The following is a 19,876-nucleotide window of genomic DNA, read 5'->3' on the forward strand; positions in this document are numbered from 1 at the left end:
GCCCAGCCTGGACCCCCAGTAACCCCCACAACCAGCCCCCGACTCTTTGTTTCAATAAATAACCCCAGGAACAAAGCTCGGGGCAGGAAGTTCCGCAACAGGCGGCAAGAAGGCTGCGTGACAGACATCAGAAACACGAAGGGCAGAGGATCTGGAACCAGGATCAAAATACACACGAAAGTCAGAGATGGCTTTTGAGCTGGGAGCAGTTCCCTCCCGCCGGGCTGGATGTGCCCCCGCAGTTTCAGGGCGCTGGCTCCAAAGCCAGAGCAAACTCCACCTCCCAGTTCTTGTCTTGACCCTAAATCCCGGGCAGGGGAGGGGAAAGCCGACCCAGAAACCTGGGCAGGGGGCCGTCTGGGGAAGAAAGGGGGGCGAGACTTCCCGGGGACAGCAGAGTCCGGAGAGAGGCAGGAAAGCTACACAGGCCCAGGTCACTGCCGGCCCCTGCCCCGGCGGGTGCGGAGGGGACCCGAGGCTCGGGCCTGTGCCCGGCTCACCTCACCCATCTCTCTGCGGATGTCTCCGAGTGCCGTCGCGGGGGACTCCAGCAGCCTCTGGAAGAGGCTGGGCCTCCCGGCCACCGGCTCCCGGCACTGGAAGGTGACAGCCGTGCCGGCATCAGCCTTCATCTCCCGGGAGAAGCCATCGGAGGAGCCGTCGAAGCAGCGGCCAATGGCGATCTCTTTGGCCAGCCGCGGGCTCTGGTCAGTGACTGTGTAGACACCATAGTTGTGACCCAGAGGGTCCAGGGGGGCCAGCATGGCAAAGGCAGCCGGGTCGTCGGCGGGCACGGGTGGGGGGTGCCGAGCCAGGTAGTCCCGAAGGAGCCCGTTGACGGCCACGCGGCGGCAACTGCCCTGGGGCACGATGGTCACCAGCGTCCTGTCCACCTGACGCTGGTCGAACAGCATCCCGCTGCACTTGAACTCCACGCAGGCGGCGGAGGTGCCCTGACGCTGGGGGTCTCGCACGCTGCGGGCGTCCCGCAGCCCGTACAGCTGGCCCTGGGTGCGCGGGTGGCTGCCCCCCGCGTTGTGGGCGCGGACCATGTACTCCTGGGGGCCCTGGATCTTCACCTTGAGGAAGCAGGCCCGGAACTCCTGCGGGTTGGGCCACCAGGCCAGGAGATCCCCCGTCCAGGAGGCAGGCGCGCCCTCGCGGAAGGGGACCACGTTGTACTCGTACTTGTCCGCCTCCACGCGGGAGAAGCGGAAGTGGCTGGCGGTCACCGGCGCCTCCTGGCATTCCCGCAGGCTGCGCCACGGGTACACCGGCCCGTTGGCCTCAGCTGGGTCGCCGGGCCTGGGTTTGGCGAGGTTGATGCGGAAGCCGTTGCGTTTGAAGGCGGGGTCGTCGTGGTCCGTCCGGCGGTAGCCCAGCCTGTCCAGGTAGGGCTGGGCGACGCCCACGGTGGCCGCGAGCGGCCTGGGCAGGGAGGGCGCCGGCTCCAGCTCCTCGCCGCCCAGGGTGGCCGTGACGAGGGCCGTGTAGGCGTCGGGCCGGTCGGCGTCGCAGAAGGCAGGCAGGCAGGCGCCGTTGGGGCCGGTGACCGCGCTGTCGAAGCGGCCCCAGGCGCGGGGGTTGGCGGAGAAGCCAGGGGCGGGCTCCAGGTTGACCAGCGTGACCACCACGCCCTCCACCTGCTCGCCAGGGCTGAACTTGTCGTTGGCGTAGGCGCGCACCTTCACGAAGCAGCGGCGGCGCTCGGGCACGTCCAGGTTGAACAGGCGGCGCTCTCGGATCTCCACGTTGCCCGCCAGGAAGACGCGCTCCTCGCGGCGCACGCGGGAGCCCGAGGACCCCTCCTGCCGGAAGCCGCTCTCCTCCTCCCACAAGCCGGTCTCAGGGTTCAGCGACCACAGCTTGAGGGCCTCCGCGTGGCCCGCCATGCGGATCTGGTCGGAGGCCACACGCACGGCCACGGGCCCTGCCTGCAGCTGCTCCACGGAGCCCGGGGCGCGGAGGTCCACCGAGAACATGCCGTAGGTGCGCAGCGGGGCCAGCTCACCGTCACTGTCCACGAAGCGCAGGTCGCTGGGGGCGGCAGTGGCCGAGGTGAGGTCTCGGGGGTCCACGAAGGTCACCCGGGCCTCCACAGGCCCCGAGTAGCGTTTGCCGTCCGCACTGCGGAAGGCTCCAGGCGGCAGGACCAGCTCGCCCAAGGGTGCCTCGTCTTCCAGCTCCCCCAGGGGGATCGTGTTGCTCTGGCTGGCATCCAAGACGATCGGAGCTTTTTTCCGCATGGCCTTGACCTCGTGGTACACCCCGGCACCTCGAGGGTCAAAAGGCAAGACCCGAACAGCGTCCATGAATTCACCGCTGGGGTCCAGGAAAGTCACCACCAGCCGCTCAGTGGAGGGCGGCACCTCGATAGTGAAGTCGCCTTGGTAGGAGGTGAAGCCAATCGGCTCCCTGCCCAACAGGATCCTGGCAAAGCGCAGTGGCTCCCCCGAGTCCGCAGCCACCACACGGCCCCGGACCAGCCCCCGGGGGGGCAGACACTTCTGGCAGCCACACTCAGCCACCACCTTCACCGGGAGGACATAGCCAGAACAGTGGATCTCCCTGCTCTGGAGGCGGCGCACGGAGCAGCAGCGGGAACCGTCGTCCCCACACCGGGGGCCCCAGCCTGCAGGGCTGGGGCAGCGAGTGTCGGGGCAGAGGCCCACATCCAGGTAGGTGGGGCCGCTGCCAGGCTGCCCACAGTCGTCTGGGAGCTTGACCAGGTACTCCCGGGGCTGGGGGTCACAGGCCGGCTGGCCTGGGGCTGGGGAGCAAGGAAACAGCCAGGTCAGGGCCAGGGGAGGGCTCCCTGGACTCCAAGGCTGGGGGCTCAGTCTGGGGTCAGGGGTCAACCAAGGGGTGGGGGCTCAGCCCAGGGTAATAACTGGAGGTTGGGGCTCAGCGGGGCCCTGGGACTGGACTCAGCGGGGTCAGAGATCAGTCTGATGTTGGGGCTGCGTTTGGGGCTGAGGTTTAGCCTGAGTCCCAGCTGCGTTCAGTGTCAGGGCTTGGCAGGGTCGGGCAGAGGACACTCACCAAGCACGGTGAGCCGAGCGGTGCTCGAGCGCACGGCACCCGCCTCATTCCACGCCTTGCAGTGGTAGATACCAGCCTGGTCTGGCCGTAGCCCCCACAGCTCCAGGTGGGCCCCATACCTGTGCGCTCGCCTGTCCAGCAGGGTCCCGTTGTGGAACCTGGGTGGTGGGTGGGCAACACCACAGGGCTGGGGGGTGGCCAGGGAGCTGCAGAGTGACTTCCCCAGGGTCAGCCTCCTCGGTAGCCTCTCTCCCACGCACTCACACCTCTCAAAGCTTCTCCCACTTTCCAGATGGGAAACCGAGGCTGGCATCTACCTCCAGACAGTCTTTGAGGCACCACATAATCACGGGAGATCCAATCCAACCCCAAAGCCAGACAAGAGGCTCCTGAACCCCGGGGCAGGCACTCACCAGGAGTATTTCTTGGGCATAGGGGTCCCCGAGGCTTTGCAGCAGAAGGTTACATTCTGGCCAGCCTCCCGCACTCGGGACTTGGGGTGCTTCACCAGGTAGGGCTTCTCTGAGGGGCAAGGTGGCAAAGGTCAGGGCTCTGCCCTGACTCAGTTTCTCCCAATGACCCTTCCCAAGAGCAGGTCCCTGTCCTCTCCCTTCTCCCAGGGATGCCCTAGTTTCACCCCACACCTTCTCCAATGGCTGTGTTATGTCTTATTTCTTCCTGGTATACCTCAGTGCTGGGATTTCCTCCCCAGTTCCTCAGCCCCCCATGGCCCTTGCTGCAAGGTCACTTACGCAATTTATCAAGGACGATGGTAACCGTGGAGACAGACCCGTTGGCCTGGGCCTGGGCCATCCCTGCAGAGAAGCCATCCATGTGGGCCCTGACACTGGCCTGGCTGTCGGCACACACGCCAGGCACCCGGAAGGTTCCGTGGGCATCACTGGTGGCTATGGTACCAGGCCGGTCTCGCAGAGAGACCCTGGCTCCCGGCAGTGGTTGCCCGGATCGGGTGACCACAGAGCCCAGGAGGATGTGGTTGGGGCACTCACAGGTGTCAGGGCTGCACTCTGGGGAGACACAGGGAGGCAACAGGGGCAGAGGCGGCCTGTACCTCCCTCTTGGGGAGGGCTTTCTGCTCAATCAGTCGCTCAACAAACACACCTGGAACCATCACATATGCCCCTCAGAGGCTTTAAAAGGGCCTGGCTTTGGAGCAGCCCCTAGTGTGAGGGAGGATATGGGCCCCAGGGCTGTGCCAGGGAAGGGAATTAGGGTCCAGAGAGGTAGGAAAGAGGTCCTGGAGGAGGGGACAGGAGAGGTGAGTCTTAAAAGATGGAGAGGCCCCTCCCAGCAGGAGAGAAAATGTCTAGGCAGGGGCTGGGGGCCCAAAGAGGGCTGCTTTCTTGGGCAGAGAACCTCTGCCTCCCCTCCCAATCCCGTGGTTTCTCCAGAAAATGGAAAATTCCACCGGAAACTTCAGGGCAGAGGCACCAGGAGGGCAGAGCCAGGCTGGATGGGGTGGGGACCCCTACGCCCCATTGGCCACCATGCGCCCCCACCCTGTGGCAGGCTCCAGACCGTGTTTGTGGAGCCCAGGCGAGCGGAATTTCCAGTCGCCTCCTGGCTGGCCTGGTGTCTGGCCCTGGGAGGGCCTGGGCATCGTGTCTGCCAGGGCGTGAGCGCGTGTCTGCGTGGGCGTGGGGAACCGGTGGGGGCTGCAAATGCCAAGCACGTGTGGCCCCCAAGTGTATGAACTGACTTCTGTTTGCCCACAGAACGTCCGTACGCTCGGCAAGCACACAGGGGAAGCGCCCTGTAATATCTGCCCGTCTACCTGCCCACGACCCCCGTGGCGTCCACTCGTCCAGATGTGCACAGTCCCCAGTGCTACTTGGGCCCAGGAGGGAAGGGTGGGCCAGTCCCGACTTGGCTCCGGAGTGCAGGTCCTCTAGGCCCCGCCCCTACGCCCAGGCCCCGCCCTTCACTCGCCTCTACTCTCCGGGCCCCGTCCCGACCAGCCCCTCCCCTCTAGGCACCGCCCCTCCACGACCAGACCCCGCCTCTAACCCCACCTTCTCCAACAGGCCCCGCCCTAACCGCCCCTCTACTCTAAACACGGCCACTCCCCCGGGCCCCGCCCCTCCTACCTGGGCACCGCGGCCGGACACACTTCTGCGCCTCCAGGGTGCGCCCGGGACACGCATCCCCAGAGGGGCTTGGGCAGCGGCGGCGGCGCAGGCGACGGCCTGGCCCGCAGCTGCCTGAGCAGGGACCCCACGGGCCCCACGCGCCCCACGCGGTCTCTGCGGAGGGCAGGGAGGGAGGTCAGGCAGCCGCCCTCCCCGGGAACCGCGCTTCCGGAACCTGGTGACAGTGCGGGACTGAAGGATCTCCCCCCGCCACACACACACACACACAGGTGTGTCCTAGGTTGGGGGCTCCGAGGAGCCGTTCCGCCCACCACCCCCTTCAGTCTTCCCCGCCGGGCACACCTGTCCTGGATGCAGTTCAGGTGCCGCCCCGCCCCGCTCCCAGATAAACTCCCCGCAGTCAGTCCAGTTCCGCTGCTCTCCCTGCGTTCTGTGCACACCTGGGGCTCAAGACTCTCCAGGTGTCCTTGCCGTGCACCTGTGCCCCCGCCGTTCCCAGCGCCTCGCCTCAAAAGCCCCGCCCCCTCCTGGCCCCGCTCCTGTGGGGGTCCCGGCTCCTAGCCACGCCCACACCAACGCGGCCCTGCCCCCTCCCCACCCACCCCTTCAGGCCCCACCCACCTGTCCCCTATTTCAAGCCCTTCCGTGCCTTCCCAAGGCCCCGCCCCTCCCGCAGGCCCCGCCCTCACCGAGCGGGCAGCGGAAGCGCACGTGGTAGTTGGAGCAGCGGCGGCCGCGCGGCTGCTCGCGGTTGAGACACCAGAAGCCGCGCGTGGGGTTCACGTGCACGCGCTCGCCCACCGCGGACGGCAGCGCCCAGTCCGTGGTGCGCGCTTCCAGCGCCAGCGGCCGCGGGCACACGCGTGCCGGCCCGTAGTAGAAGCGGATGGCGGCCAGGCTCTCGAAGTCGCCGTCGCCTCCGGGGTGGTCCACGTTGAACCAGGACGTCCACTCGCTGGCCTCTGCGGGCACCGCACGCGCTGGGACCCGGGCCGCAGCCTGTCGGCCCCATCGGTGGTGCAAGGGCCTTACCTGCTATCTGAGCCCCTCTGCGCCCGCCCACGACCCGGGTCCAGGGGTCTCAAAATGCGAGCAGGGGAGGGGGCGTCCCCCCGCCCCAGCCCTAGGTCTGCTGCCCGGTGCTGAGCTGGCCCATCGTGCACGCAGAGATCTTGCCCTGTCCGACAGCCTCTTACACCCCTAACTGAGGTCTCTTGGGGCATCACATCCACGGGCTGCCGTGTCCAGGGACCTGGAGGGTTCTGGGTCTTCTCCCAGTTTGTGTCCCCCCCGATCCCGCCAGCCCGAGCTAACACCCCGAGTCCACAGCGCAGATGGGACTCGGGCCCAGGATGCCTCACCTTCCCAGTCCTCCAGGGCTGGTGAGGGCTGGTCGGGGTGCACAGACCGTCCTTCCAGGCCCCATGCAGTCGCCGTGGGCTCCTCAGTGGAGGTGGTGTCTGTGGGAGGGGTGAGGACGAGGGGAAGGGAGCGCGCTGATGAGGACCGCTGGGAGCCTCCTCGTAGGCAAGGCGTGTACACGATCATCCCCATTTTACAGGGGAGGAAACTGAGGCTCTGAGAGCCCAGAACCCAGGTCTAGCCCTGGAGACTGCAGCACACCCTCCTCCAGGAAGCCTGCCCATGACCACCATCCAGACTCCTGCAGCCCCGTCCCTCTCTCTGACTTAGCTCCAACCCCAGGGGCTGGGGAAGTCCATATGCACCCTGCTCCCAGAGTCTGGGATCACCCCCCGAGTGTGTTCAGCTACCACCAGTTCAGTTGGTTGTGACTCTGCTCTCAGGCTGGGCTCTGTCCCCTGTCATCCATTTGGCCAGGTGGAAGTCCTTCCCTCAGTCTACCTTCCACCCTTCTACTAGGGGCCCAAGCTGGGAGCCGGAAGTCCTTGGCATCTAGCTGTACAAGACAGCCGGGGCAGGGCAGGGTGATTGCCTCGGGCAAGTCCCTTCGTCCTCGGAGCCTCGGTCTCCTCACCTGAGAAATGGGCCCCTCCCCCGCCCCACCGAGCGTTCCAGAGATGGGCATTTCTTCTTGGGCAGTGTGGGTGGGTGGGTTTAGGTGTGGGGGTTGGGGGGACAGCTCTGACCCCTTCGACCCAGCGCGGCAGACCTGGCGATTCCAGGCCCAATCGCGCGGGGCTGGGTCAGGTGCGCCCGGGTCCTGGGGACCCAGAGGAACCCGAAGTTCGTATCCACCCTGGCGCTCCTACCGTGTCTTCGCCGAAGGAAGAGAAAGGACGAGCTCCGCTCCCCGCCCCGGGTGGTCCCGGAGCTCCATCTCCCCGTTGCCATCCCCTCCCCGCATCCCCGTCCCGGGGAGTGCGCGGGCCCCTTGGTTCCTTCCCTGGGCGCGGCTGCACTGGAGGCGGCGGCCGGGCCTTGGGGGGCTGGGCCGGGTTCGAGTGGCGCCTCACCTCGGGCCCCCGCCAGGTGCGCGGCGGCGACGCAGAGACAGAGCAGGCGCGGCAGTGAAGCCATGGCCCGGTCCGAGTGTCCAAGGGAAGGTCCGGGCTCCGCGGCGCGCTCGGGTCGGACTCCGGCGGGTCTGGCAGCCCCTGGGACTGAGGGTGGGGGCGGGAGGCGCCCGCAGGCCCCGCCCCTTTAAAGCCCCGCCCCCTGGCCTGGGTGACAGGCGCCCGAGCAACCCCTCTGGGTCGCCCCCCTCGGTGCGTCCGGCTGTGCCTCCGCCCCCAGGGCTGGCCTGGGTTCCCCCGTCGGGGCTGGAACTCCTCCCGGAGCCCACCCGCCGTCCTCCGCGTCGGATCCCAAGCTGCCTGCGGGAAGAGCCACTTGGAATCGAGCCTGAAGCTGCCTGGAGGCGGCTGGAAGTCCTCCGCGCGTCTAACTTCGATCCTACCGGCTTTAGGCCGTCCCACCCTGAAGCCACCCTCCGTTCTTCTGGCTCTAGATCTCTCGGAGGCCAGCGGGAAGCCCCCCTCTACAGCTACCCTCGGGCGGCCGGGGCCGGCGGGAGGGCCCTCGGCGAGTGCGCCCACCCCGCGGCGACCCGGCACAAAGGAGGCGGAGGCGAGGCGGTGGGGGGAGGGGCTGTTTATTGGCGCGGGTCCGGGCGGCGGGGCGCGGGTGGCGGTCACAGCGCCGCCACGCAGTCGGTGCCGGTGTAGCCCGGCAGGCGAAGAGCGAACTTGCGGCGCACGTCGTCCGGCACGAACCTGCCCGCCACGAAGTGGTGGCGCCCGGAGAAGCGGCCGGCGCAGCGCTTGGGCGCCGCGAGCGACACCAGCACGTCGGGCCGCAGCCCGTCTTCAGCGTCGCCGCCGGTCTCCGCGTCCCAGCCTGAGGGAGGAGGGGCGGGGGAGCGGGAGCTGGGAGGGCGGCCCGGCCTCCCCAACACCGAGTCTCTCTCCCTCCTCGAAGACGTTTCCCGCCGTCTGACCCAGCCTCTCTCTTCAGCCGACGGCATTTCCCCCTGCTGCCCCTTCCCGGCAGAGCCAGGTCTGCCTTCTGACCTGGCATCTGTCCCCACACCTCCCTGCCCATCCTTCTAGGGCCTCTGCCTTAGACTCAGCCTCCTCCCATCCAGACCCCAGCCTGGCCCTCTGGCCTGTGCCCTGAGACAAGCCATCCCCTGTCAGATCTGTCTTTGCCCCAGCTTCTTGCCTCTAACAGGACCCTACTCCTCCCCACTCAAGACTAGAGACTCCTTCTGACCTGAGATCCCTGCCCTCACCTTCGGACCAGACCCTGCCTTTTAACTTGGCAGGACCCCGACCCCTCCCTCACTGGGCTGCAGCCTGAGCCACCTCTCCAATAGCCTCCACTTTCAGTCTAGCAGCCTCGCCTTCTCTTCTGTCTCTGACCTGACTTGGGGGACACTAACCAGAAGCCACTTGCTCCTCTCTCTGACTTCAATCCTTCCTCCTCTGACCCTAGCCTCCACCCTCAGACTAGAGGCTCCTAACAGTTCCCTCTGACTTGACAGGGCCACCCTCTGTGTCCTAGGCTGAGCCCGCAGCCTCCCCCCTCGGATCAGACAGCCCACCTCCTCCCTTAGTGCCCCCCTGCTCTGTGGCACCCCGCTGGGATGGCTCTGGGATCCTGAAAGCTGGGGGACATCCCCCAGAGTCCAGCCACCCCCACAGAGGGTCCGGCTGGCCAGCGGCTGTTTATTCCGTCTGCCATCGCCTAATGGCTCCAACAGGCGCGGGGCGGCGGCCAGGGCGGGCGAGGCCTTTGCCGAGTGAGCTCACGTCTGCCCAGGCGACTGGGCCAGGGGTGGGCAGAGGGCACGCGGGCTGGGCACAGGGGGAGGAGGAGACCTGGGGTCACCTGGGGCAGGAGCCTTGGTCTTCGCCATCCGCAGGATGGGTGTGACCCTCGGCCACAGCCAGAGTGCACGCTCCATCCACGCTGGGGAAACAGGTTCAGAGCAGGCAGACAGGCGGGGGCCACCAGCAGCTGGGGCACAGGGGCCTCCACCCAAGCCCCCAAGGCCCCAACGCGCGCCCCCCTCTGCCCAGCGTGCCTGAGGGAATGTCCAGGCTCACGAGGGGGATGGACAACAGCTTAAGCGTGGCCAGTGCTCGGGTGCAGGGGCCCCCGACCTCACCCGGCTCCACGCCGGGGCCCAGCACTGCGTCCACCACCAGCCCGTAGGCTTCGTTGATGAGCTGCACCTGGAAGGGTGGGCAGGGTCAGGGGGTGGCCTTGGGGCACTGTCCCGTGCCTGTACCCTCACATGCCACCCAGCGCTGACCTCGGTGGGCAGGTAGGACAGAAAAGGAATGTCCATCTTCTCGCACTGGGTGGTCAGGTCCCGGTGCAGCAGGTCCAGTGAGCGTGTGGGGTAGAAGATGGTCGGCTCGTACTCCTGGGGGTGCAAAAAGTGGTCAGCGCTGGGGCCCGCCCAGGCTGCCCTGCCCTGGTAATCTGGGACAAGCTCTGGGCATGTTCTGTAACCTGTCCCAGCATGGACGTCCCTCCGGGATGCTATCAAGAGAAGGAATGATTTCCGCAGGGACAGGGACCCAGGGAGGCGGAGGGGCTCCTTGCTACTTACAAACACCCGCAGGTGCCGGGCGCAGACCAGCCCCACCGCCCCGTTCTGCTCCGGGCCGCACACGACCAGCACCGTCCTCTCCTTCCGGGAGAGAGCGGGCAAGGGGAACACCTGGCGGGAGGCACAGCAAAGGCAAAGGCACAGCTTGAGATTCCTCTTTGCTCAAGTGGGGAAACTGAGGCCAGGAGGAGGGGAAGGGACGGGGCTTGGGCCTGGAAGCAACAGGATGGGACAAAAGGAGAGGCATTCTGGCTGAGAGGCTGGGCCTCTTGGGGCCTCAGTCTCCCCATTGGAGACGCAAAGTCCAGGTCTCAGGCTCTGCCAAACCAGAGCCGGAAAAACGTGCATCCAGCCACTGCCCGTCGCCTGGAGTGCGGTTTGTTTACTCTCTGCCTGAGCCGGAGACATTCTTCCACCTTTTTCCACCCCGTGGCTGCCCCTCCCCCGCCACGTTTCCAGACCTCGGCCCCTCCTGGAGGCCCCAAAGCGTCTGGTGACTGTCTCTGTCTGTCTGTGTCTCTTTGTATCTCTCAGACGCCATGTCTCTGTCTCTGTTTTCACCTGTCTGTATCTCTCAGACTGTCTCTCCCCATCAAGTCTCTCCACGTCTCTCTTGGTCTCTGTCTCCATCTTTCAGACTCTATTCTGTCTCTGTGGACACGTGCAGCTCTTTGTAACACAGGTGTTTGAGTCCCAACCCTGCCCTGACTCCGAGTGGCCCTGGCCCCGTCTTTCCCAGCCTCAGTTTTGTGTCTATCAAATGGGAGTGACAATGGCACTGGCCAGGCGGGCCCGTGGGGCACCTCCCAAGCCCCAGTGAGTCCCCGGCTCCAACCACACAGAGGGCAAATTATTCTCTTTTTGAGTGTCCTCCCCTTGGTCCCAGTGCCATCCTGACCCACCCCGAATGTGCCTGCGATCCCAGCCACGCCGGGCCCAGAATCCCAGACCCAAGACCGTGTCCCGCCGGCTGGGCCTGGGGCCTTCTGCGTGGGCGATGGGCTTTCGGTGTGAGAGCTGGAGTCGCACCGAGCACCAGTTTAATACGCTAGGTTTCTCTTTGGGGCTTTCATTTTTAGAGTTTCCTCCTTCTTTGGGCATCTCGCCCAGGACTCGTTTCATTTGGAAATATAAACATTTAAGTTAAGAAAAAATTGAGTCCATGTAAGAAAGATACTGAGTTTTTTAAAAAGTACACAGTGGCAATAAGAAAGAGGGAGCAGGGCGCTGTGTGCCGGGGCCCTCACCACCCGGGACGCTTTTCTGAGGGCCGTGTGTTTCTCAGCTGCTACGTCGGTACCACCAATTACCCGCTCAGAGGACGGCATTGAGGCCTGGCGTGGTTGGGGGACAGCCCTGCTTGTAACCCACTGTGACCCTGGGCAGGTCCCTCCCCACTTCTGGGCCCCAGTTTCCCCACCTGCAGCACACGGTTGTTTGAGGGTGCTCAGACTGCAGGAGCCAACATCACCCTGCCCAAGCTCCAGGGTGTGGCAGAAGCAAGCGGGTCACGTCTGCTGGGGGACCTGGTATCTACACCTCAAGGGCCTTGGCACCGTCCACGTGATAGCCCTGCCCTGACCTGCTCTGACACAGTGGGTCTCAGGTCCTGTCTGGGTTGGACCAGTGATGGTCCTCTCTGGGCCTCAGTTTCCCCATGTGAACCATGGGCCGGGGTAGCTGGAAGCAAAGAGGGGCTTCTTGAAGGCTGAGCCATCCTGGCCACAGGGGCCACGCAGCTAGTCCTCTGCCTGGGTGGGCTGGCCCTCTGGTTGGGGTCAGGGGTGGGAGTCAGGGGTCAGGTACCTTGGTCACAGCCACGGCACTAGCATGACCGCACAACTCCACTAGCTGCTGCCGCCCAAAGCGATAATCCTCTAGCAGCTCCCGCTCCAGGGCGGCTGCCTCCGCGGCGCTGGGGGACAGAGTGGCAAGAGACGCTCAGACACAGAGACAGAGAGGAGAGAACAGGGGAGAGAGAGAGACCTAGAGACAGAGACTCAGATGGAGCCAGAAACATTCCGCCAATGTTCCAAGCCAGGTCCCGAAGCCACCCTCCTACCCGCTTCCCCCAGAAGCTTCCACAGCTCCGAGGATCCTCCCTCAGTTTCTCCCCGACACCCCGCGGTTGAATGGAAGCCGCAGCCTGGGCGCGGGCGCCCTCTGGTGGTGGCAGATGCGCGTGGCGGCGCGTGTTGCTCCAAAACGGGGCGGGGCACCGAGCCCACCTAGACGCCCCTCGGGTCTCGCAGGCGGAAGGAACCAAGAAGGGGCAATGGAGCGCGAAGGCCGTCGACGGGGGCGATGGATTGATTTCAGGCAGTGGGGGTCACTGAGCGAGCTTCAGGACGCTGCGGGGGTCAGACTGTACTAGAGTTTTAAAGGCTGCAGAGGGGTTTGATGCTTCCTGCGGGAGGTGGATGTGGGACCTGTGGCTATGAGACCCTTTGGTGACCCCTCTTCAGGGGCAGTGATGAAATTAGATTATTTGTGGCCAGAGAGATGGGGCCCCCTTGCTCGACGTGAAGCTCTGCCACCTACTTTATTGAGTGACTGGGGTCTGTCACTACCTCTCTGAGCAAAACCAGAGGTGGGATGGAGGCTCTTGTTCAAAGTTAGGGCTTGGTGGCTGGAGAGAACAAGAGATGGCATTGAAGTTGTCCCTCACTCCAGAACCAGGGGTTGGGGCTGCTGAGTGGGGTCTAAGACCTGATGCCACCTTCCTGCAGGCAGGACCCCTTCCCCTCCTGCTGGCGAGTAGCACTTAGTCCCTTACTCCCCAGCTCGCAGCCCCTGGAGAGTGTAGTAACACTAATAAAAGAGCCCGGCCCAGAAGAGTTGGAAGAACAAATAATGACTCAGAGAAGCCAAGTGGCTTGCCCAGGGTCACGCAGAAAACAAGTGGGAAAACTGGGACTTCCCCCCCTCGGAGTCTGTGTCTGGAGCCACGGGGCATGAGCAAAGACACAGATGGCAGGGGTTTGGGAATGAATCCCGAGGGGATCCATCCTTCAATTCTGCGAGTGGGAGATGACAAACGTCTGGCCAATTCTGTGGCATGATCAGGCTGGGTGGGCAGAGTATAGGAGAGCGAGAACTGGTATGGGACAGGCGTCAGGGAGGGTTTCCTGGAGGAGGTGGACTGGAGCATCATGGGAGGTTATCCAGGTGGCAAGAATAGCGAGGGCCGAGGCCCTGTGGCGGAAGTCAGCCTGGTACGTTCTAGGGGCAGGAGGGAGGGTCGGGTGGCTAGAGCAGAGTCAGCAAGGGGACAGGGCAGGCAGGGCCTCAAACACCCGACTGAGGAACATGGCCAGGAAGACACTTCAGGGACCCACACAGATGGGGGAGGTGGAGGTTCAGGGCTGGGAAGTCACATGCCCTGGGTCATCCCAGCAAGCAGAGGCAGATTCAGACGCAGGCCTGTCTATGGCCGATGTAGGATGAGGACTGGGTGGGGAAAAGGAACTCACGGTGAAGCCAGACAAAGAGTGCCCCTGGCAGGCCAGCCGGCTCTGGGGAAGGCACATGGGACAAGCTGTGTTCAAGTTCCAGCTGAGGAACCTGGCGGGTAGGGAACACAGCTCTGGCTGCTGCCCCCGCAGGAGGGTTGGGGGAGAAAGAGGAGTGTGGTTGGACCATCCAATCCTCTTCTCCTTCTTCAGTCTCAAAGCTTTTGGCTTCTGGCAGCCACCTGGAACATTATCTTCCTGCCTAACTGGTCTGTGCCGTGGGCAGAGGGTGGTCCAGGCTAGCAGCTCTGGGTGGGGTAGAGAGGAAAATGGAGCCCGATGGGGGAGGATGACAGGTGGGGCAGGTTGGTTCTGCCATTGTGGGATTCTGGGGGGCTCAATTATGAGGGTACCTTTTGCTACCCCCAACCTCAGCCTCCAGATGGGAGAAGCTGCAAGGCCCCAGGATTTCCCCATCACACCCAGAAGGGCTGAGGTGACCTGGGTCCAGAGGGAACTGGGCCTGACACTCCAGGAGGGCCCTAAGCAATAGAGGGTGCTATTTTGTTGTTAAGAGACAGGGTCTCCCTCTGTCACCCAGGCTGGAGTGCAGTGGTGCAATCACAGCTCACTGCAGTCTCCAACACCTGGGCTCAAGTGATCCTCCTGCCTCAGCCTGCCAAGTAGCTGGGACTACAGGCGCCACCATCACACCCGGCCAAGGGGGCCCTTTTGGAAGTGAGCGCCTCAGGTCAGAATGCCCATGCCACCCAGCCCTAAACTCTCCACCTCACACCTCTGCCCAGCGGCCCGCCCACCACGATTGCTCACCGCCGCCTATAGCAGTCTCACACCGAAACTCCTCCTCAGCAAGAGCTGTGGGGGCTTCGAAAACCTGAACACTAGATGGCAGCACCTGTCCCAAACCCTCTGATGGTCCCCCAGTGCTTGGGAAACAAACTCCATGCCATGTCCACAAGGCCCCCGTTATGTCTCTAGCCTCATCACCTGCGGTCCCCTGTCCCCCTCGCTGAGATCCAGCCTACCCCCTCCCCGCAGCCCCCCACTACCCCCGGTAGAGTCCCCTCACTTGGCATTTAAATGAAACCTCTCACACCAGGTCTAGCTCCTAGAACTCTCCCCTAGGCTGAACGTGGACCTCAGGCGATGGGCGAGGGGACATCTGCCCTGAGAAGTGGGGCTGAAGGCACGTGGGCAGGGGCTGTTGGACGAATCTGGTTTCTTGTGACGCCCGCCCACTACCCTGCCGGTCCCACGTCAGGAAGGCTCGGAGGACACGGGAGAACTCAGGGTGAGCGGGGAGTCACAGCCACAGCTGCCAGCTCCGGACCCCAAACTCACCAGTCCCTGGTCCCAAACCAGCTCTAGCCATGACTTCCCTCCCGGGCCCGCCTCCTGTGCACACGGGAGGTGGCAGCAGGGTGGACGCCAAGGGGTCGCGCAAGGTGTCAAGTTCAGCTCTTCCCAGACGGGGGACTGGGGGCTGCGGCTCTAGGATCCCCGGAGCGGCGGAGGACCGGGCTGGGGTGATGGCAAGGACGGGCGGTGCTGATGAATCACTCGCGAAGGGCGGGCCGGCCGCGGATGCAGTTTCCTTGGCAACGCGGCTTAGTCCCTCCAGCGATCCGCTGGTGGGCCTCGGTCTCCCCCGCCCATCCCGGCGTCCTCCCGCCTCCGGTTCCGCGTCCCCGCCATGCCCTGCCCTCGGCCCGGGACCCCGTCTCAGCCATGTCCCTGTCTCGGGCCCCCTCCCCGCCCCCCGGGCCGTGCCGGTCCCCAGCGCCCCGCGCTCCGGCTGACCTGAGGAAACGCCGCTCCTCGGGCGCCTCCGCCGGGTCCGGGCCGGCCGCGCTGCTCATGGCCGCGGTGACCTGTGCCCGCCGCCGCCGCCTTATACGCGCTCCCGGGGGAGGGGGCGCCTCCCGACCCCATCGGGCCCGCCAATCGCGAGGCGCCGCGAAGGCGCTGCGCGTCCCCATTGGTCGGCGGGTGCAAGCGGCCGTAACCCTTTCGTGCCCGGAGCCGAGCCCGCGGATGCAGGGAAGCCCAGAGACACCGATGCCGGCAGGGAAACTGGCAGGGAAACCAAGTCTGGAGGGGCAGCGACTGGTCGGTTATCTCCGTATGAGACCCTGGTCTGAGAGCAAGGGACGCCCTCCCCAGCCAACCCCCTCCAGGTCTCCCCCACCCCCGGGCCCCGCGGAGAAGGTCAATCCAGAGCTGACCCGGAGCGGGTAGGCTGCGGACACAGGCTTCAGTCAGGGAGGTAGAAAAATGCGGGTATATTTGCGAGCTGAAGCCAAGGCTGGTGGCGGATCCAGGGACAGCCCATGGTGTGTTTTGAGGTCACCCCGCATCACATCTTCTGCCGAGTCCCCTGCGCCGCGTGTGACCCGGTGGTGCCAAGCCGGGCCGTCCCGTTCCCCCCAACCCCCGCCCCAGGACACAGGCAGGCGGGGTCTTCAGAGCATTTATTCTCCCCCAGTGGGGAGGGGCAGGGGTCCGGGTCGTCCGAGGGCACAGGCCCTACGCGTACCACATGAAGCCGTAGTTGGCGTTGACAACCTCCTCGGTGGTGCGCAGCCCGTACAGCTCGCCCACCATGGGGGTCACCCAGCGTGTTGTGTGGAACACGGACTCACCCACCTGTGGGGACAGTAGGGTATTCGTGGGGGCACAGCCGCTCCCACGTGGCCTGCTGGGACCCCCACCCCGCCTAGGACCAGTGGTCCCTGTGTGTGGGCCAGGAGCTCTGTACGCCCTTTCCCGCCTTGGACCTGGCAGCCACCACCCCTCAGTCCCCAGTTTTCCGTCGGAGTCTGTGTGAGCCCCTCCGTGTCCGTTTCTGCAGTGGCTGGGACCCCTGCCCTCCAACCAGGGACCCACCTTCCAATCGGGCACATCCTTCATGATGATGGCTTCCTCCTCCAGGTTCTCCCGAAGCATCTGCAAGACCCTGCAGGGGTGCAGACAGTGGCGGAGGTGGGCGAGGACCTGGAAGGGGCCCTCCTGAGCACACCTGCCAGCTACCCATCTCCAAGTTCCCCTCCCTTCCTTTCCTCCCCCTGGCAAACTCTACCATTTCTCCTGCCCCAGCCCTAATGCCCTCTCCTCCAGGAAGCCTTCCAGTTCCCTGCCACTGCAGGCTGGGGCCTCCTGGCCCTGGCAGAGGCGGCCCTACCTCCGGTCCTTCTCTGCCTGGAACAGGGGCATCAGCGCGATGCGGGCCTCCAAGTCCTCAATCAGCAGGCGCCTGTGAAACCCCAAAACCCATACTTGGGTAAGACCAGGGCGGGAAGGAGGCAAAGAGGACTGGACCCAAGACATCTAGAGTGCTGCATGGGGAAGGGGTGAGGGGGAGAGGCGAGGTGTGGGGGGGAGCCAGGGTGCAGAGCCTGAGACGCAGGCAAGTGTGCGGGTGGAGGCAGGCAGCTGCAAAGGCGACTGCCCACTGTTGGGCAGAAGACTGTTGGCTTCACACTTTCTTTGCAATTAAAAACTTTTATCCTAAAAATAGCTCTGCCTGATGACGGCAGTGAAGGGGGATGGGAACTTCATCACCGGGCTCTGGGCCTTACAAAACCATGTCCCCTTCATCAAAATAACCACAGGGCAGGAGGCCAAGGCAGGCCACACCATTCCTGTCTCCTCCCTGCTTTCTGGCAGTTTCCAAGTTCCCTGCAACAAGCCCCAGCCCCCAGCCCCATTTGTGCTGCAGGGGCCTGGCGGAGGGACAGCATCCAGTGATGTGGTCCCAGAGTGGCCTCTGGCCTGTCTTCTTGCCTATGACACAGGGACAGGGAGGGGGTGCTTGGCCTTAGTCTCTCTGGCCCTGCATGGCCACCGCCTCATGTGGTCTGATTTCTAAGCCCTTACCGGGTCTTGTTCTGTTATCCAGGCTGGAGTGCAGTGGCCCAGTCATAGCTCACTGCAGCCTCTTGGGCTCAAGTGATCCTCCTGTTTCAACTTCCCGAGTAGCTGGGACTATAGGCGCAGTGACTACTGGCTAATTTTTATATTTTTTGTAGAGAAGAGGTCTTGCTATGTTGCCGAGGCTAGTCAGCTCACTGGATATTTCTTTTTTATTGTTATCTTTTGGTTGAGACAGAGTCTCATCCTGTCGCCCGGGCTAGAGTGCCATGGCATCAGCCTAGCTCGCGGCAACCTCCAACTCCTGGGCTCAAGCGATCCTCCTGCCTCAGCCTCCAGAGCAGCTGGGACAGACTGCGCCTAGCCCACTGGACATTTCTTGAGGGTAAAGTGCAAGTGCTGGGTCAGAGCCTGCGCTTCCTGAGGTCTGAGACTGCACGGCCAAGTCCGGGGAGCATCCCCACCCTCTCCAGCATGGGCAGCACTGCCCCAATGGACGCCGTGGTCCCTCTGACAACCTGACATAGGGGCACTTTTCCGACAATGCCCCACCTGGGGACCCTACCGGCGCTCGCGATTCCACTTAACGATGCTCCGGTACCCGAAGAGCAAGGTCCCGATGCCGATGGCCAGCATGCTGTAGCCTGCAGAGAGACGGAGGCACCCATTCAGCACCGGGGACACGGGCCCCTCCCTTGGACACCCCTATCAACAGCTCCAGGCTGCCGTTACTGCCGTCACCTGCTCTGCAGTCAGGGACACTGGCAGCTTTTCTTTCGCTGCCTGAAGTGCGACACCTCTGCCCCTGTGTCGGGCATTCTGGAAAGTACAGGCCAGGCCAGGGACTGCAGAGGACCGAAGGTATGGACATCAGTGGTTGGGTGGCCCCGGCTCTACCACTGCAGAGAGGTTGTTTGGACCCCAGTCATCAGGTGGCTCCCATCTGGAAGGGTGGCTCCCACCGCCTGGGCCGCTGCCCTGTGTGCTGCCCACAGGGGGCTGCACGTGGCTGCTAAAGACAGACAGTGCCCTTTGAGGGCTACCCAGCCACCCCCTGGGCTCCAAGGGTGGCATTGCTACCTCCTGGCCCTGCAGGGCCGAGCCCCCTGCCCTGCACCCCACTAGGGGGACAGAAGCCACCATGAATATTTACTGAGCACCAGCGGAAGCTCTGCTGTAATCCTGACTGACAGGCTGGGGGCCCACTGGGGTCTTCAGGGAGGCCTTGGCCACCTGGGGTCTGGGTCCCAGGCTCACCCCACACCCTCCAAATCTTTTGAGTCTCAGTCTCTTCTCTGGATGGGCCTCCTGGTTGCCAGGAGGAATCTACAAGCTCAGACAGGTTGGCTTCCAGTTAACACCAGTAAATGACCAGCGGGTGGTAGGTGTGGCCATCCCTGGGCCTCTGCTCTGTCCCACAGGGGGCTGCCGGTGTTCCTGTCTGCTCTTCCTTCTTTAGCCCGGCTCCCGCACAGGGCTGGCCGGCACCTCTGCTGGATCCAGAGATAAGTGAGGCACTGGCTCAATTTTTTTACCCACTGAGTTCAACATGCTAAAAACAGGGGCTCAGGGTAGGACGTCTCTGAGTCATGGGGGCTGGGGGTGGGGCAGTGGGGGTGCCCTGGGTCCAGGCTCAGAGGCACAACCTCTCCAGAGAGGCCGGGGCAGGGGGTACTCAGGACCCGCTCCCAGCTGGCCGCTTGCGCTGGACACCAGCCTGCTCATCGCTAGCTGGGACTTTCACCAGAGCTGCCTCGTTCTTTTCAGCAGCCTCAGAGAACCCCGGGTCTGTGTCTTAGGAGCTGTCAGTCTGGTGGGGGAGGTGGAGAGGGGCACGTAGAAAACGGTGTGGGGGACATTCTCAAAGACCTAGATAAACGGAAACACGTCCTGTGTTTGTGAACTGGAACACTCAGCATTGTGCAGATGGCAACGTCCCCCAACTGATATAGATTCAGAATGCAATCCCCATCCAAATCACAACGTTTTTCCCCCCCCCTTCTCTCGCAGAAATTGACAAGCAGGTTGTGAAATTCATATGGAAATGAAAGGGACCAGAATAGCTCAAACAACTTGAAAAACAAACAAAGTTGGAGCATTCGCAGTTCACCATTTCAAAACTTATTACACAGCTGTGTGTACAAGACAGCGTGGCGCTGGCGCAGGACAGGCGTGTCCGTCCATGGAACAGAACTGACGGTCCAGAAAGAAGCCTCATATTCATGGTCAATTGATTCTGGATGGGACAATCCAATGGGGGGAAAATAGTCTTTTCAACAAATGGGACAACTGGATAGCCAAATGCAAAACAGTGAACCTGTGAACCTTCCTTAACCCAT

The 19,876-nt window shown here is 63.9% G+C and overlaps 3 protein-coding genes across 4 annotated transcripts in view; all 3 read right to left on the bottom strand.

The window, feature by feature from the left end:
* Nucleotides 1-286: 286 nt before the first annotated feature.
* Nucleotides 287-7,747, bottom strand: CILP2 (cartilage intermediate layer protein 2). Of its 2 annotated transcripts, none has more exons than XM_012654091.1 (8): nt 7,589-7,747; nt 6,515-6,613; nt 5,843-6,133; nt 5,151-5,306; nt 3,795-4,070; nt 3,456-3,564; nt 3,043-3,200; nt 287-2,770 (listed from the first exon to the last, which is right to left on the bottom strand). In XM_012654091.1, the coding sequence occupies exons 1-8, from the start codon at nt 7,650-7,652 to the stop codon at nt 435-437; spliced, it is 3,489 nt and encodes a 1,162-aa protein (XP_012509545.1). In that variant the 5' UTR covers nt 7,653-7,747; the 3' UTR covers nt 287-434. The 2 variants fall into 2 exon arrangements, with proteins under 2 accessions (XP_012509545.1, XP_012509546.1); XM_012654092.1 differs by having other exon boundaries at nt 5,843-6,115; nt 7,589-7,731.
* Nucleotides 7,748-8,205: 458 nt separating this feature from the next.
* On the bottom strand, nt 8,206-15,646 carry YJEFN3 (YjeF N-terminal domain containing 3). Its single transcript, XM_012653975.1, has 6 exons — nt 15,468-15,646; nt 12,001-12,109; nt 10,195-10,305; nt 9,892-10,005; nt 9,661-9,811; nt 8,206-8,471 (listed from the first exon to the last, which is right to left on the bottom strand). Exons 1-6 carry the CDS (start codon nt 15,644-15,646, stop codon nt 8,266-8,268), a joined length of 870 nt encoding a protein of 289 aa, XP_012509429.1. The 3' UTR covers nt 8,206-8,265.
* Nucleotides 15,647-16,124: 478 nt separating this feature from the next.
* Nucleotides 16,125-19,876, bottom strand: part of NDUFA13 (NADH dehydrogenase (ubiquinone) 1 alpha subcomplex, 13) — a 7,910-nt gene continuing 4,158 nt past the window's right edge. Inside the window, exons 2-5 of the mRNA XM_012654093.1 lie at nt 18,103-18,181; nt 16,849-16,920; nt 16,554-16,623; nt 16,125-16,313 (exon numbers count right to left, since the gene is read on the bottom strand). Coding sequence (XP_012509547.1) covers nt 16,194-16,313; nt 16,554-16,623; nt 16,849-16,920; nt 18,103-18,181 — 341 coding nt within the window. The 3' untranslated portion in view covers nt 16,125-16,193. The remainder of the gene's footprint in view (nt 16,314-16,553; nt 16,624-16,848; nt 16,921-18,102; nt 18,182-19,876) is intronic.

This window comes from Propithecus coquereli, unplaced genomic scaffold (genome assembly GCF_000956105.1).
Source record: "Propithecus coquereli isolate 6110/MARCELLA unplaced genomic scaffold, Pcoq_1.0 Scaffold438, whole genome shotgun sequence".
NCBI classification, from domain to species: Eukaryota; Metazoa; Chordata; class Mammalia; order Primates; family Indriidae; genus Propithecus; species Propithecus coquereli.